Genomic DNA, 16052 nt, shown 5'->3' with positions numbered 1-16052 from the left:
ATCAGTCTCCAGTCCAGTAAGGAAAGGTGGAGAGAAACAGTCTGTAACTGTCTGACACTGGACTGCCTATGAATGTTGAATTTATTCAGTAACTGGCCGTCTCTGGGTGTTGAGAATGGGACGGATAGGACACCAGTTACTGTTGTCTGTCAGTCAGTTCAGGAGGAGGGAGAGAAAGACAGAGAGACTGGAGGAGCCCAGAGCGGATAATTTGTATTATCGTCTCAACCAAACATATTGCTGAGTGTGAATAATATAATAATGTAAAACCAGATATGGATAATCAGATCCACAGCTGTGATTGGCTCCTGTCCCTGAATCTGGGGATCAGACACTGTGAGGAGCGCCGGCCTCAGAGTGTTTAACAATTACTGAGCTGGGAAACGACAACTAACCCCCGAGAATCTGCAGCACAGGCCGAGCGGGGAGGAAAGCCTGTCCCGGGAATTGTCAATCTGGCGAACAGTTTGTCCTGTGAATGTGAAGATGTGAACAGTGTGTCAGAGAGAGTGTGTTGAAGGGGCGGGCGGGTTAGATTAATGTCACTGTGTTTGTGTGGCCGGTCTCATCGCCGGATTTCCGAGTCCCTTTTGAGTAAAATTTTTAAAAATCCCTGTCAAAGGATAACCCTCCTCCACTGCCGAGCTCCGAAGTGGAAATTTAAGGTAAAGTTTCAGATCAATTCAAGATTTCAGCCGAAAAACGGAGATCATGTCAGCGATCGGGTGAGAGAGCGCGATCAGTGCAGCAATGAAACGGGTTTCAATCGAAACTGGTGCTTTTAATTCCGGTGAAAGTTTTTCGACAGCAAACATACCGGTGTTAGAGATAGGAAGGGGCTAGTCTGGGACTCTGGAGTGCCCGATTTGAATTGGAATCGGGGAGTTTAAGAGGAGAGAGAAACACAGAGAGGCTGGAGGGGCCGGGAGCTGACAGCAGGATGTCTCCGCCCCGTCCGCTCTGTGCCTTTAAGTTGCTCTGTGCCGCCGCCTCTCGTTTCATTTCTGACCCAGCTCTGACTGTCAGAAAGATTTTCGACAGAGTCCCGGACATGACAGACACTGCAGCCGCAGAAGCGGCACCTCCTGCCGCCGCCGCCGCTCCACCCAAGGCTCCCAAGAAGAAGAAGGCGGTTCCCAGACCCAAGACCACCGGTCCCCCGTTGGGAGAACAGATCCTCAAGATTGTGGGGGATTGCAAGGATCGCAAGGGGATATCCCTGGCCGCGATAAAGAAGGTTCTGGCGACCAAAGGCCTGGATGTGGAGAAGCTCCGGTCCCAGATCAAATTAAGTATCAAGAGAAATGTGGAAAAAGGCTCCCTGGTGCAGATCAAGGGCACGGGCGCCTCGGGCTCCTTCAGAGTCGCTAAGAAGGAAACCCAGGCAAAAGTGGTGAAGAAGGTGAAGAAACAAGTGACCAAGAAATCTCCCGGAAAGAAACCAGCGGCCAAAAAAACAGCCGTCAAGAAATTAACGGCCAAGAAACCAGCGGTCAAGAAATCGACCACGAAAAAGGCGGCGAAATCACCAATTAAGAAGAAAGCGGCGGCTCAGAAGCCCAAGACCCCCAAGACTGTGAAGGCGAAGGCGAAGAAGGTGGAAAAACCGAGGGCCAAGCCCAAGCCGAAGTCAGCAAAGCCCAAGAAAGCAGCGGGCAAAAAGAAGTAAAAAATCAAGTGCAACTTGTGACCATCTGAACCCAACGGCTCTTCTCAGAGCCACCCACGTCTCTCAGAAAAGAGCTGATCCCGGAATCAGATGATTCCTGTCCCGGGGCCGGGCTCAGATTTCAGATAGAAATCATTTCAAATAAACCCAGGGTCCCGGTGACTCGCTGACATTCGCTATTCCCGCCACACCCCCACTGTCTGAAATAAAATAGAGAGAATGGGATGTCCGGGCCGGGCCTCACTGGAACTGGCGTGTGTTCGGCTCCAGTCCCAGTTCATTTATTCTCACAGATTCAGGGCGAGAGTCGGTGACAGGGTAAAACTGGCGGAGATCCGCCGCTATCACAATTCAAACCCCAACACATGAGATTCTCCAAATCACCAGGAATAAAGTGTTTGGAAACTGCTGAACCGGTCTGGGAGGGGATGTGTGGGGAGATCGAATCGGGTCTGGGACTGAAATGGAAGGAGGCGGGTTGACTTGTTATAGAAGGGATTGTATTTAGGCAGGAATATTGCTGACTGTTAATTGTAACGGGGTTTATTTAAAAGCTCCGGGTTTCTGTGAATCCTTGAATATGAAGCCCGAGTCTGTAAGGGTTTGTGCGGAGCGCTGTGTTTCGGTTCTATTATCGATAAACGGTTTGAAATTGGCGGGTGGAGAAAGCTGGAGGTGGAGCTGGAAGATCAGAGGCCGCTCTCCGCTCTGTCCGTCACTCTGACTCTCTCCTCCCCTCTCTGTTAAATATCTCACTCTGTCTCCTCCCCTCTCTGTTTAATATCTCACCCTGTCTCCTCCCCTCCCTGTCTCACCCTATTTCTTTCTCAGTCAGGTCGGTGAAGGCTGCATAAAAACGGAACCAACATAAGTTCGCTATTCATTCAGCAGTGATTTGAGTGAAGAATAATCATGTCTGGCAGAGGTAAAGGAGGCAAAGGACTGGGTAAAGGCGGAGCCAAGCGGCACCGTAAAGTGCTTCGTGATAACATCCAGGGGATCACCAAACCAGCCATCCGCCGCCTGGCTCGCCGTGGCGGTGTCAAGCGGATCTCGGGTCTGATCTACGAGGAAACCCGCGGGGTGCTGAAGGTTTTCCTGGAGAATGTGATCAGGGACGCGGTCACCTACACTGAACACGCCAAGCGCAAGACGGTCACTGCCATGGATGTGGTGTACGCTCTGAAACGGCAGGGCCGCACTCTCTATGGATTCGGCGGCTGAACAACTCGACCCTTTCTGACCAAACACAAAACAAAGGCTCTTCTAAGAGCCACCCACCGCCTCACAGAGAGAGCACTGACCTGGGAACGGGAGAGGAAAGATCTCGGGATGGGGAATCAGTTTCCGATATTTAATTATTATGGGGAGATTCCCCAACACTCGGTACAGGGAGATCAGAAACAACGGCCGGGGTTCTCGGCCATCCCGAGAGAAGCAGCGGAATTCCCGGTTTCACGGTATAAATGAACAGGCGGTGATACAGACTCTTTCCCCAGACATGACATTCTCCGCTCAGAGTAAAATCCCTCCTCACTCCCTCTCCCGCTGTGTCCTCTCTGCTCGGTCTTTATTTCCTGCTCTCATTCAATTATCAGTTCGATGTGAAGTTTCTGTTTGAGGAGCGGTTCACCGGGCCGGAACTGGCGGGATTTTTGAAATTGAAGCTGGACTTTGTCCCGTTCCGGAAAGCAATGACCGGGGCTTTATTCCCGCCCGTTTACAGACAGATCAGAGAATGAACCGGAATGTGAAACAGCCTGAGATTTGAGCTGAGGAGTAGGAAATAATGGAGATTATAAAGAGAGAGATTCTTAAATTGCTGGAAGGAAATAAGATTTTCTTGAAACTGTTATTTGATGCTCTGAAATTGGCGGGCTTTTTGAAATTGAAGATTAATTTCAGCTCAGCCAATTGGGGCCCAATAACTCCCGCCGTTTCGGTCTGACTGTCAGAGCTCGGTACAAACCTGCCAATCACAGTCCCGGGACGGTCACTCCCTGACAGGGTGTTGGACGTCAGCAAATCACAGGACAGGGGCGGATCCCATTAGACACTTTAAAAGGCGGCCCCAGAGCGCACTCCGTATTAACAGTCTCTGTGTCTCAGGTTGTGTTGAGATCTGTTCAGAAAATGGCCAGGACCAAGCAGACGGCGCGCAAATCGACCGGCGGGAAAGCTCCTCGCAAACAGTTGGCTACAAAAGCGGCGAGGAAGAGCGCTCCAGCCACGGGCGGAGTGAAGAAGCCTCATCGCTACAGACCCGGCACTGTGGCTCTGAGGGAGATCCGCCGCTACCAGAAATCCACCGAGCTGCTGATCCGCAAACTGCCCTTCCAGCGCCTGGTGCGAGAGATCGCTCAGGACTTCAAGACAGACCTGCGCTTCCAGAGCTCGGCCGTCATGGCCCTGCAGGAGGCCAGCGAGGCTTACCTGGTGGGGCTGTTTGAGGACACCAACCTGTGCGCCATCCACGCCAAGCGAGTCACCATCATGCCCAAAGACATCCAGCTGGCCCGCCGCATCCGCGGGGAGCGCGCCTAAACCCGACCCGGCTTCAGCACCAAGTGCAACAAAGGCTCTTTTCAGAGCCACCAAATCGGCGATGGAAAGAGCTGTGATCTCCTGGGTTGAAATCGCAGGGCCGAGCAGTTCACAGAATGTTGATTGAATGGGAAATTTATGGAGGGGAGGGAGCGGATGTCAGACGGTGAGGCCTGATGGGCCAACAGTTAATCATAACAGCGGAGAGATGGGAGCAGAGCCCATCTCCTTTTTATGGCTAAGATTCACCACCAGACGTACAGGAGTGCCAATTCCAGACTAACCAGCATGAGGAATTTGAACGGAGACAGTTTCATTTCCACACACGCATGACTGGAGGGAGATGAATTCCACCAGACTGACACTCATCACCTCCAATGCCTCATTCGGACAGAGAAAGTTCTGATTCCGACCCCACTCTTTCACATGAGGTACATACATCCCCAGTGGGACATAGAGAGGGACTCGTGCACTGGTGGAAGGTACGAGCGATACAAGTTCTCATTTCCAATGTAGTGTCAGCTTGGATCGGTTGGAAACACTCGAATGTCGGAGTCAGGGGTTTAAAAGTTCGAGCCTCACTCCAACACTTTACTGGACATTTGAGTCCAGCACTGAAGGACAGGTGCAATCGGACGGGATCTAAAACCTATGCTGGATGTAAGGAACCAGACTCGGATCAAATGACGTTTCAGTCTATTGTCCCCCTGCAGCTATAGTGTCAGAGGCTGTTTCAATGTAACTCTCGCACAAATAGATCCAGAGGCAATGTGTGTCTTGCTCTCCGTCAGCGCTAGAATCAGAATCAGAAAGATTAGTGTTACATTCACTGAGCAGGAACAGGCCGACAGGGAGAGAATCATTCCCTCAATCACATCCAATAACAGGGGCAAATATCACTCACATTCTTGATTCAGCAATCGCTGACACAATAATCAACAGTCAGCTTCTGTTGTGCAAATCTGGGGAAAATAATACAGACCGAGCAAATGTTGTCTGAGGATGGGATGTAAATAATAATGGGTGGAACACAACAGAATACCTCTTGATGCCGTTGATCAAACGTCCCTGTTATTTCTGTATCCCACCCGCCCAGTTTAATGACAATTCTGGTATTTTGTCACATTCCCCATACAAACTGCAAATTTCAATCTATTGGAGGTTGGCGACATCTGCTGTCCGGAAGCGAGTACTGCAACAGACCGATATGGATCATTTGTATTTTACAAGTTATTGTTAGTTCTACAATCGGAATCAAGTCCTTATTAAATTGATTCCTGACTCTCTTCAGACAGTAACCAGCCCTTTCACAGACACAGTGGGTGGCTCTGAAAAGAGCCTTTGGGTTATTGGATTAAATCTTGGCCGCTTTACTTGCTCTTGGAGCTCACAGTGCTGGTTTTCTTCGGCAGCAGCACGGCCTGGATATTAGGCAGCACCCCGCCCTGAGCGATGGTCACCCGTCCCAGCAGCTTGTTGAGCTCCTCGTCGTTGCGGATGGCCAGCTGCAGGTGTCTGGGGATGATGCGGGTCTTCTTGTTGTCGCGGGCCGCGTTGCCGGCCAGTTCGAGGATTTCAGCCGTCAGATACTCGAGCACAGCAGCCAGATAGACCGGGGCTCCAGCACCCACACGTTCAGCGTAGTTCCCCTTTCGCAGGTGCCTGTGAACACGGCCCACAGGAAACTGCAGTCCGGCCCGGGATGAGCGAGACTTGGCCTTGGCCCGAGCCTTACCGCTGGTTTTTCCTCTTCCAGACATTTCCACAATCTCACAAACACTTTCACAATGAATGAAGAATGATTTCCGTATTTACCCTTCTTATTGACTGAAAGGTCATCTGATTGGTTGTTCTTTAATACACCTCATTTGCCTATTTCATTAACCAATCAGATAGCTGGGAATCAGAAGAGGGCGGGATTTTCCGGCCTCAACGGTCAGACAAGGAATTTGATGAATTTCAAAAAGCCCGCCAATTTCAGTGTAGTAAAGGACCGGATTTCGATCAATGTCGCCCTGAGCACAAGATTTTAAACCCGTTCTTTTTATCTTGTCTTATTCAGCGCTACCCGTCACCAATCGCTGGCGCCGTTTTAAAATCTGCTTTAAATTATCGCTAATTTTATCATCGCTTTCAAACTGTACCGAACGGGACGAAATCCCCATTCACAGCATTCTGTGAAGGGACACGTTTCAATTTAGTCTTTATAAAAGTGACACGTTATAGATTGGTCCCTTCTCACAGAGCCGAGAGTGTTTCTGTGAAAAGACGGACCCGGACGGAGTTCTCATTCTGCCCCGACTCCGCTGTGTTACTGCAAGGGGTGGGTTTGCTTTTAATGTGGGGAGACTGAATTCATAGAGATAATGGAAATGCTAAGGGGTCATTCAGGGTGTGTTCGTCGCCGGAATAGTAACGCTTTAAGAACAAAGCGAATGGGAAGGAGCGGATCAGAAACTCGTGTTCAGTTTATGGGTCAGAAATTTCAACGGCGTAGAGTATCAGTTTTCGATTGGAATAATAGCGCGGTATTAAAAACATACTATGTAAATATATCGGAAATGCAGCTCCTTCAGAGAGGTTGTGGGTGGCTCTTAAAAGAGCCTTTGTGTTTATTTTTTTTCAGTACATTGTGGAGTTTTACTTGGAGCTGGTGTACTTGGTCACCGCCTTTGTCCCTTCCGACACGGCGTGCTTGGCCAGTTCCCCGGGCAGCAGCAGGCGCACGGCGGTCTGGATCTCCCGGGAGCTGATGGTCGCCCGCTTGTTGTAATGGGCCAGGCGGGAAGCCTCACTCGCGATGCGCTCGAAAATATCGTTCACAAAGGAGTTCATGATGCTCATGGCCTTGGAGGAGATGCCGGTGTCGGGGTGAACCTGCTTCATCACTTTGTAGACGTAGATGGAGTAACTCTCCTTCCTCGACTTTCTCCGCTTCTTGCCGCCCTTGGCTGGTGCTTTACTCAAGGTTTTCTTGGCGCCCTTCTTGGGAGCTGCTTTCTTGTCCTCAGGCATTTTCAAACTCAATTTCAGACCCAGAAATGACCCAAATCCGCTCCGAGCTCGGAGTAAATAGGCAGCCCCACAGCCCTATGGTAATGAGGGATGGGGGAAGGTAATGATTGTGATTGGGTCACTGGGAGTGAAGTCACGATAATTATTAACTGTAACTCTCTGACTGGATATCTGAAGAAACCAATCAGATTTAATACCTGCCACCAATCACAAACACGCTCACACTGCACATTGTCCGGTTTCAGCAATTTGTTCCGAACTGTTGCAGTTCTGCTTCCGGCCAGTAGATGTCCCCAAACCCCGGGTCATTGAAGTTTACAGATGAGAGAGGGACAGAAGATAAACTCATTCTTCACATTATATTGCACGGGTGGGATTTAGAAAAACTGGGAATGGAGACGAGCTGCAAGTACATTTTGTTAGATCAAACATTAGTTTTAATGCTGTGTTAAATTCTTGTAATTAATTTAGCGGTTGTTGTCTATACTGAGGAAGACTGCGACAAAATACAAGAAGACTTGAATAAGCTTACCGAAAGGCTGTGTAAATGGCCTTTGAATTTCCTTATCAAAAGTTTTGAGGTGGTGCATTTTGCTCTGGGGAATAAGGAGGCCAAGCACTGCTTTGAAAATAAGAGCCTAAATGGGGTAGAAGAGCAAAGGGATTTAGGGGTACAGATTGACAAATCATTAAAAGTAGCAACACAGGTTGATGAGGCCACAGAAAGCAAACACAACACTGGGGTTTATTTCTAGAGGAATGGAATTGAAAAGCAGATAAGTTATGTTGAACTGTAATTTAAACTGTCAAACCTTGTGCCAAACTGTTAAACCTTCCCTTTCTGAAATCCGTGCTGACTATTCTTTATTATATTTTCGGTTTTCAGATGTTTTTCTATTGCTTCATTGAGTAAAGAATTCCATGATCATTCCGACCACCGACCTTTAGTTAACTGGTCTATAGTTCCCTGGACTTGTTCTATCTCCTGTTTTAAAATATAAGAATCACATTAACTGTCATCCAGTCCTCTGGCACTATTCCTTTTTGTGATGATTTTTTCTATATATGTAACAGTGCCTCTGCTGTCCCTTTCCTTGCTTCATTTAATATGTGCAGATGCAATTCATCTGGACCAGGAGTTTAACCACCCTTTCTAACTTAAATGTCTTGATATCTTTATTGACCTCTTCCTCTAATATCATGTTCACCCTGTTAATCTCCCGGGTAAATACTGAGGAAAAGTAATAATTCAATATTTCTGGCATTTCACTGACGTTACCACTGAGTTTATTTTGTGCATCCCTTTGTGGCACTGAAGCTGTTCTGATTTTCCTTGTTTTATTTATGCATCTGTAGAATAATTTACGATTTCTTTTGATATTCCTTGATAAATTAATTTCGTAGTTCCTCTTTGCTTCCGCAATTGTTCTTGTGAAATCTTCCTGACCGTTTCCTGTTCTCTTTTGTCATCCTCTTATTTAATATTTATAAATGAGAAATTCCACCAGCTTGTTGTGTCTGTTCAGGGGCTGGTGTTTGGGAACTATTTATTGTCTATGATTAAAGTGCCAGAAACTCAAAACCCAAACTCCACAGAAACACTCTATTTCTCCCTCCTAGTGAACTAAGGCGCTATAATGGTGAGTATAGCTGCCTTCCAAACAGTTAATTCCAACAAGTTTGAATCCCAGTTCGCTTAATTCAGAAACACCAAGACTGGAACCGAATTTGATGCTGTTCAGAGCGATAGTGTTTCCAAAACACAAACGGGTCTAATTTACATTTGAAAAAATACTTTTAAAGCTCATTTATATCCCCCATAATGTTAAATTTATCTCTGTCCCTTTGTATTATTATTTCCCCTGATCTGTACTGTGGATATTGGACACAATTGTCCGGATTCAGTGAAATTAATTGATTTTCTGAAGTTTTTCCCTCTGCTGATTCCCGTTCCTTATTTAAATTATGTCGGATTAACCTTTCTGATCTATAGAAGGGTCATAGTCCTGAACCGTTAACCCGAGCTTCCCTTCTCCACAGATGCTGCCGGACCTGCTGAGTCTTTCCAGCATTTTTGGTATTTTTTTCTCTCTATTTTATCCCTTTCACCTTTGACGGTCGCCATTAAAACTTCCAGCTTTATGCTCAGTTTTTATTCGTGTTTCAGTTCGGTTTATTTGAATTAATCTAAATCGTGTCCTGAGAAATCAGACAGAAATATTGCGCAATGTCGAGTGAAATATAATGGGGCAAATTCACAACTATCGAATGAGTAAAACAAAAACTTTATTCTGAATCAATTGTCTTAATATTTCACTGTCAAAATATCAAAAAATACGATCCTGGAAGTTACAGAGAGAAACTATTTCCTCACACTGCACATTGTCCTGAATCTGGAACAACGACAGACAATGTGAATTTGTTCCACTCTGTTACAGTTCTCCCTTCCGGCCAGTAGATGTCAGACTGTATATTCATTCTGTATCTGTCAGTCTCCACTACTGTCTGTGAGTGGGAGATAAATTCTCTCTCTGTCAGACTCTGGTACTGTGTGTGAGTGTGGGATTCATTCTGTATCTGTCAGTCTCTGGTACTGTGTGTGAGTGTTGGATTCATTCTGTGTCTGTCAATCTCTGGCACTGTGTGTGAGTGTGGGATTCATTCTGTATCTGTCAGACTCTGGTACTGTATGTGAGTGTGGGATTCATTCTGAATCTGTCAGTCTCTGGTACTGTATGTGAGTGTTGGATTCATTCTGTATCTGTCAGTCTCTGGTACTGTGTGTGAGTGTGGGATTCATTCTGTTTCTGTCATCTCTGGTACCATACTTGAGTGTGGGATTCACTCTGTGTCTGGCAACCTCTAGTACTGTATGTGAGCTTGGGATTCCTTCTGCATGTGTCAGTTTCTGGAACGTTATGTGAGTGTGAGATTCATTCTGTGTCTGTCCATAATTAATCTCTCAGATTACATTATGGTATTCAATACTCTAGCTTTAATATCTTAATGTTCAAGTAGTTTTTCTCATTATTTAATTGGTAAATATGGATACACTTTAGGATTTGATACTGGAGGTTTTAATGAGATAATTTGTGTGAATTTGGACTACTATTAAATCTGTATCTCTATCAGTATTATTGTGAATGATAATATATCTTGCAAACTGATATGGTGATATTTTTGAATTGGTATATAATGTGTCGATCAGTCTGCACTAAAGGAAATGATACTGCATCTTTAAGTTTTATTATAAGATTTTTGGACTCGTGTGTAATGTGTGCTCACAGAATTGATACTTTATCTTTAAATCTCATACTATGAGTTTATTATAAACTGGTATCTAATCTGTTTCTCAGGTTACACTGTCACAGCCTTTCTCAATCTGATACTGTACATGAGTTTTGGACTTGCAATTTGTATTCGAATGGTACACAATTCGAATGGATACTTCATGTATTAAACTCACGTGTGTGTGAGAGAGATTTAGGCAAGCATACAATTGGAATCTTGGGGTATCTGGGATTTAATTCATGGCTAAAGTTTTCCTTTTTCGAAATTGACAATCTGAAAGCATGACTTTGGACTGGGATTTTTGTATCCACCTGTCAGCGGGACTGAGTGAGGGGGAAATGGAACAGTGTCTGCCTCACCTGCTCTGTTTGACTGTTGGATTGAAAATGTGTCCCTGGAACTTGGGATCAGTGTGGGACTGACTACTTCTGCTGTCTGAGACTGTGGAGCTGATGATCTGTCTGTGTCTCTGTGCTCTATGAGTGATAATGTACTTACTGTGTGTGAGAAGGAGCTGGCTGCACTGTTCCTTTGCCTCGGATGGAGGAAACTTCACATTCATTCTGGCTCCTTCAAGGGTTTGACTGTAAAAAGAAACATATATCTTGTAACTCAAGAAGAGGTGAGGTCGAAAATACAGAAGTGATCAGTTTAATATCTGTGAATAATTATTTTGAATATCCACAAATGAAAACCAGTGATACAAACGGTGTCAGTGTCTGACTCCACTGCAGTACTGCAGCACTCAGCTTCTGCACACCAGGTGTGTTGGGCGATTTTAAAACAATTTAGTGACATCCCCTCCACTGATCCATGAATGGGACTACCCGATGGGGCAGGGACCTTTGTACAGGTCAGGTTTCTAATCTCCTCTCCCATGGGACAAACCGTTCAAATGAAAGCAAACAACCGCTGTTTAAATTGTGTCCTTCACACTTCTCACGTGATGCCTGCAATAGATGCTCTTTGTATAACTCCCCACATCCTGACTGTTCACTGTCCAAAAACAGGGTGAGACTGGAACTAAACCAGGAACATTCACCACTGGTTTGGGGAGAGAAAGCAGCAATGATTTTAAATAGCAGGTTCTTCCCATTCTGTCTCCCTTACCCTGGACACACCCTGGACACACACAGCCCGAGAATGACCTCTCCCTTCCCCCGCTCACTCCATGTTCCGGGACCAGTTCCTGATCCACTCCGCCTCTTACAAACAGCCCCCGGACTCCCCCTGACCTTCCCCCGGACTCAATGCCGATCTCTGAGCCCATCTGCGGACACGGTCCCGAAGCGATGAGCTGCTGTAACGAGGCTGCTCTTTGCTCCCTTCCCCCGGGGGCCGTGATCTCTCCATTCCCGGCTGTTTTAAACCATCTTCTTCCGCTCACTGAGGGAATGGCGCCCACAGGCCGAGCTGGGGGAGGGCAGCGCGCATGCGCTCTTCTGCTCACCAACAACCAGCGCTGGGGGCGGGGCTGAGTCACGCATGCGCAGATATCTGGTTTAATTCCCAAAACAAAAATCGATGGAAACTTTCCCCAATTGGAATTTTTCAGAGTCTGAGCAAAGGAAGTGGGTCTGGGGGAAAGGTCAGAGGGAATGGGGTCCACATGCAGTGCAGGAACAGGCACCAGAATGGAAAACAGATGGGATTCCACCAGTGCCTAACGCTGGAATCCAGACTGACTTTACAATCTCCAACTATTAAACTAGATGTTTCCATCCCTGCTGTTTCTCTCGGTATCTTTTGATGGTAAAGGGGCTTTCAGAGATGAAGTGAGCGGCTGTGGAATGAGCCAAAGGATCCGGTTCATTTTTGGCCCCTCTGCTGATAAATAAATGTGTGACTCCGAAACTGGAGGGAGGATTTCTCAAACCAATCCTGGAGAAACATGGGACGAAAGTGGGAGTCGGTTAATTTCCTGGCACCGTGTAGGATTAATATCTGACAGTAACAGACCCAGATTAATTTAACCGGAGTGAAACTCTCGGTCACTCAAAGTAATATTGAACATTTACCTGAGGTGGAGATGCCGGTGATGGACTGGGGTTGACAATTGTAAACAATTTTACAACACCAAGTTATCGTCCAGCAATTTTATTTTAAATTCACAAGCTTTCGGAGGCTACCTCCTTCCTCAGGTGAACGATTTGGAAATGTATTTCCACATCGTTCACCTGAGGAAGGAGGTAGCCTCCGAAAGCTTGTGAATTTAAAATAAAATTGCTGGACTATAACTTGGTGTTGTAAAATTGTTTACAATTGAATATTTACCTGAGGAAGGAGGAAGCCTCCGAAAGCTTGTAGATTTCAAATAAAAATTGTTGGACTATAACTTGGTGTTGTAAAATTGTTTACAAAAGTAATATCGAACAGCCTTGAGCTGCAAAACTTCAGATGGTACATCAGGCAAAAGAGGTTTAAATGTGTCCCATTATTTTTGTCACTCTCTGCACTCTCCCTGAGTGTGGGATTAATAATGTGTCTGTCCCTTGTACAATATCAGTGAGAGATGAGATTGCATCTTCTGTCTCTCCAACGGGATCTTTCTGGATATAACGGAACTTTACCGGTCAGTCTGGAACTAATGCTGTTTACGTCTGTCTGTCACTGTGCCTCATCGCTCTCTCTGTCTCTCTCACCGTATCTGCCTCCCTCTCTCTCTCTGGTGCTGTATCTGAAGGTGGATACTGCTATTGAGCGTGATTTGGACACTGATAGGAAGTGTAAGACTGATATTGTCTCTCTCTCTCTCTCGTGCTGGACATGAAGGTGAGATACTGTCTGATATAAAACAGAGAGAATGAGATGTCCGGGCCGGGCCTCACTGTAACTGGGGATGTTTTCGGCTTTAGTCCTAGTTCATGGTCATTCTCTTTTCACAGATTCAGGGCGACTGTCTTTGTGAGACGGTAACACTGGCGAAGCTGCTTTTAGGAGCTACTTTGAGTAATTTGTGTATCTGTACCCCTCGATTCCTTTGTTCCTCTATCCTGTTCAGACTCTTATTATCCAGGCAGTATGTGATCTCCTTATTCTTCATTCTGCATGTTTATTAATGTCCTCTTGCATTTTGACACATTCTTCCTTTGTATTAACTGTACTCCCCAAATTGGTGTCATGGTCAAGATTTGAAATTGTACTTCCGATTCCCGAATCCAAATAGTTAATGTTAATTGTGAACAGCAGTGATCCCATCACTGATCCCTGTGTTAAACCACTTCCCACTTTTTGCCACTCCAAGCTGCTACCCGTAACCCCTATTCTCTGTTTTCTGTTTTGTCGCCAGCTTGCGATCCATTCTGCTACCAGTCCCCTGACTCCACGTGCACTGAACTTTGCCACGAGTCTACAATGCGGTAACTTATCGAAGGCCTTCTGAAAATCTAAATTTATTACATCTACCAGGTTACCCTTATCTACTCTTTCTGTTACTTATTCAAATATATTAATAAGATTAGTCCTGCCCTTGTCCTGTTTGTAGATTAAATCTTGGCCGCTTCACTTGTTCTTGCTGCTCCCAGCACTTTTGCTCGGCAGCAGCACGGCCTGGATATTCGGTAGCACCCAGCCCTGAGCGATGGTCACCCGTCCCAGCAGCTTGTTGAGCTCCTCGTCGTTGCGGATGGCCAGCTGCAGGTGTCTGGGGATGATGCGGGTCTTCTTGATGTCGCGGACCGTGTTGCCGGCCAGCTGGAGGATTTCAGCCGTCGGATACTCGAGCACAGTCGTCAGACAGACCGAGGCTCCGGCACCCACACGTTCAGCATTGTTTCCCTTTCGCAGGAGCCTGTGAACACGGCCCACAGGGAACTGCAGTCCGGCCCGGGATGAGCGAGACTTGGCCTTGGCCCGAGCTTTACCGCCGGTTTTTCCTCTTCCAGACATTTCCACAATCTCACAAACACTTTCACAACGAATGAAGAAATCCTCCAACACTCGCCCTTCTTATACCTTCTGGAGGAGTACAGTGAGGCCACTTGTGATTGTTCTCTCTCAGAGTGTTTACACTGCCCGCTCACCCTTACTGATATTCTATCTTTGAACTGCTGTAATATTGTCCTTTAGTAATATTGCTGCTCCTGCTCCTTTCCCTATTTCCCTGTCCTTTCTAAAGATCTTATAGACTTGAATATTAAGCAGCCATTCGCGCCCAGCTGGCAGTCAGGTCTCTGTTATGATTTAATATAATTATTTAACTTTACTCAATGGCTGATGTGAGCTGCGGCAAAATGTATTTCCAGCCGGTCAAGTATTGCAGGTATCGACTGTCTCTTCAGTCCGATATCAGGTGAAGAATTACTGGCTGGTGTGTAATTTCCATTGATTGGGGGTTGGCGACATCTACTGGGCGGAAACGGGAACTGCAACAGAGCGAGAAAGGATCCGTCAGAAACCAGTTTAAATTGAGAACAAAATCCAACAGCCTGCAGTGTCTTTTTAGGGTCTGATGTTTAGGAACTGTTTTAACGTTGCTGATAGTCAGCGATGGTGGTATAGTGGTGAGCATAGCTGCCTTTTGAGCAGTTGATCCGGGTTCGATTCCCGGTCATCACAATTCTTACTAATTTCCTTCCTTCAGAAATTCGAAGTTTGCAATCGAATTTGATGCAGTTCATATGGATATTGTTTCCAAAATATAAACGGGAACCATTATTGTAAAATGTTTTCAACGTTCATTTCTTTTCCCTATAGAAGGAATAGAGGAAAAATATACTGGAAATAGTGAGTTTCCAAGGGTCTATTGAGAGTCAGGAAGGCAAATGTGATGTTAGTCTTTATTTAGTCAAGAGTGTTGGAATATAAGAGTAAGGAGGTCTTGCTGAAATTGTACGATGAGGAAATATTGTCTAAACTTGGCGTATATTCGCTGGAGTTTAGAAGAATGAGAGGTGATCGCATTGAAACTTTTAAAATTCTTAGGCGGCTTGACAGGGTTGATGCGGAGAGGCTGATTCCCCTGGCTGGAGAATCAAGAACGAGAGGTGATCGTCTCAAGATAAGGGACCGTCCATTTAGGATCGAAATGAGGAAAAAATTCTTCACTCAAAGGGTTGTGAATCTTTGGAATTCTCTGCACCACAGGGATGTGGATGCTCAGTCGTTGAGTTTATTCAAAGCTGAGATCGATAGATTTTGGACTGCATATGGGGATCCAAGTACCGAAATTACTAACAGTGATTACTAAAGCACTAAAAAAAGTTAAAATTGAGATGAAATTTTGATCTTTGTCTCAAGGGAACGGGAATAAAAAGGAGTTATGTCACAGTTATACAGAGCTCAGGCGAGACCTAATTGAGAGCACTCTGTTCAATGCGGGGGATCGCACTCTCTATAATGGCTTGGAATGAGAAGGGGTTTTTCTCTTTGGGATTCTATGCAATGCGAGGGAATAGGAAAGGGTTTGGTCTTTTACGATTTTTTCCAGTGGGAGTGAATGAGAAGGGGTTTGTTCCATTGGGATTCCTTCTGCGTGCCCTTGCGTTTACTGGGGAGACCTGTCTGTTGCCAAATTGCTTTGTTTTTAACTTTG

The 16052-nt window shown here is 46.0% G+C and overlaps 1 protein-coding gene and 1 non-coding gene across 2 annotated transcripts; one reads left to right on the top strand and one right to left on the bottom strand.

The window, feature by feature from the left end:
* Positions 1 to 5583: 5583 nt before the first annotated feature.
* On the bottom strand, positions 5584 to 14407 carry LOC137316788 (uncharacterized). The gene is made up of 2 exons (XM_067980628.1): positions 14025 to 14407; positions 5584 to 5992 (listed from the first exon to the last, which is right to left on the bottom strand). Exons 1-2 carry the CDS (start codon positions 14405 to 14407, stop codon positions 5584 to 5586), a joined length of 792 nt encoding a protein of 263 aa, XP_067836729.1.
* A 597-nt stretch (positions 14408 to 15004) lies between these two features.
* trnak-uuu (transfer RNA lysine (anticodon UUU)) lies at positions 15005 to 15076 on the top strand. Its single transcript has one exon. It is a non-coding gene; the product is annotated as a tRNA-Lys (tRNA).
* Positions 15077 to 16052: the final 976 nt, after the last annotated feature.

Source organism: Heptranchias perlo, unplaced genomic scaffold, assembly GCF_035084215.1.
Source record: "Heptranchias perlo isolate sHepPer1 unplaced genomic scaffold, sHepPer1.hap1 HAP1_SCAFFOLD_60, whole genome shotgun sequence".
Taxonomy (NCBI): domain Eukaryota; kingdom Metazoa; phylum Chordata; class Chondrichthyes; order Hexanchiformes; family Hexanchidae; genus Heptranchias; species Heptranchias perlo.
The sequence above is the reverse complement of the archived record's forward strand: the minus strand, read 5'-3'. Positions and strand labels throughout refer to the sequence as shown.

Excerpts from the sequence above, each read along its gene's own strand:
- LOC137316788 (XM_067980628.1), bottom strand. The coding sequence starts at position 14,407 with ATGTCTGGAAGAGGAAAAACCGGCGGTAAAGCTCGGGCCAAGGCCAAG. Across the intron at positions 5,993-14,024 it reads GCTGGGAGCAGCAAGAACAA|TGTTTGTGAGATTGTGGAAA; the intron begins GTGAAGCGGCCA and ends TCATTGTGAAAG.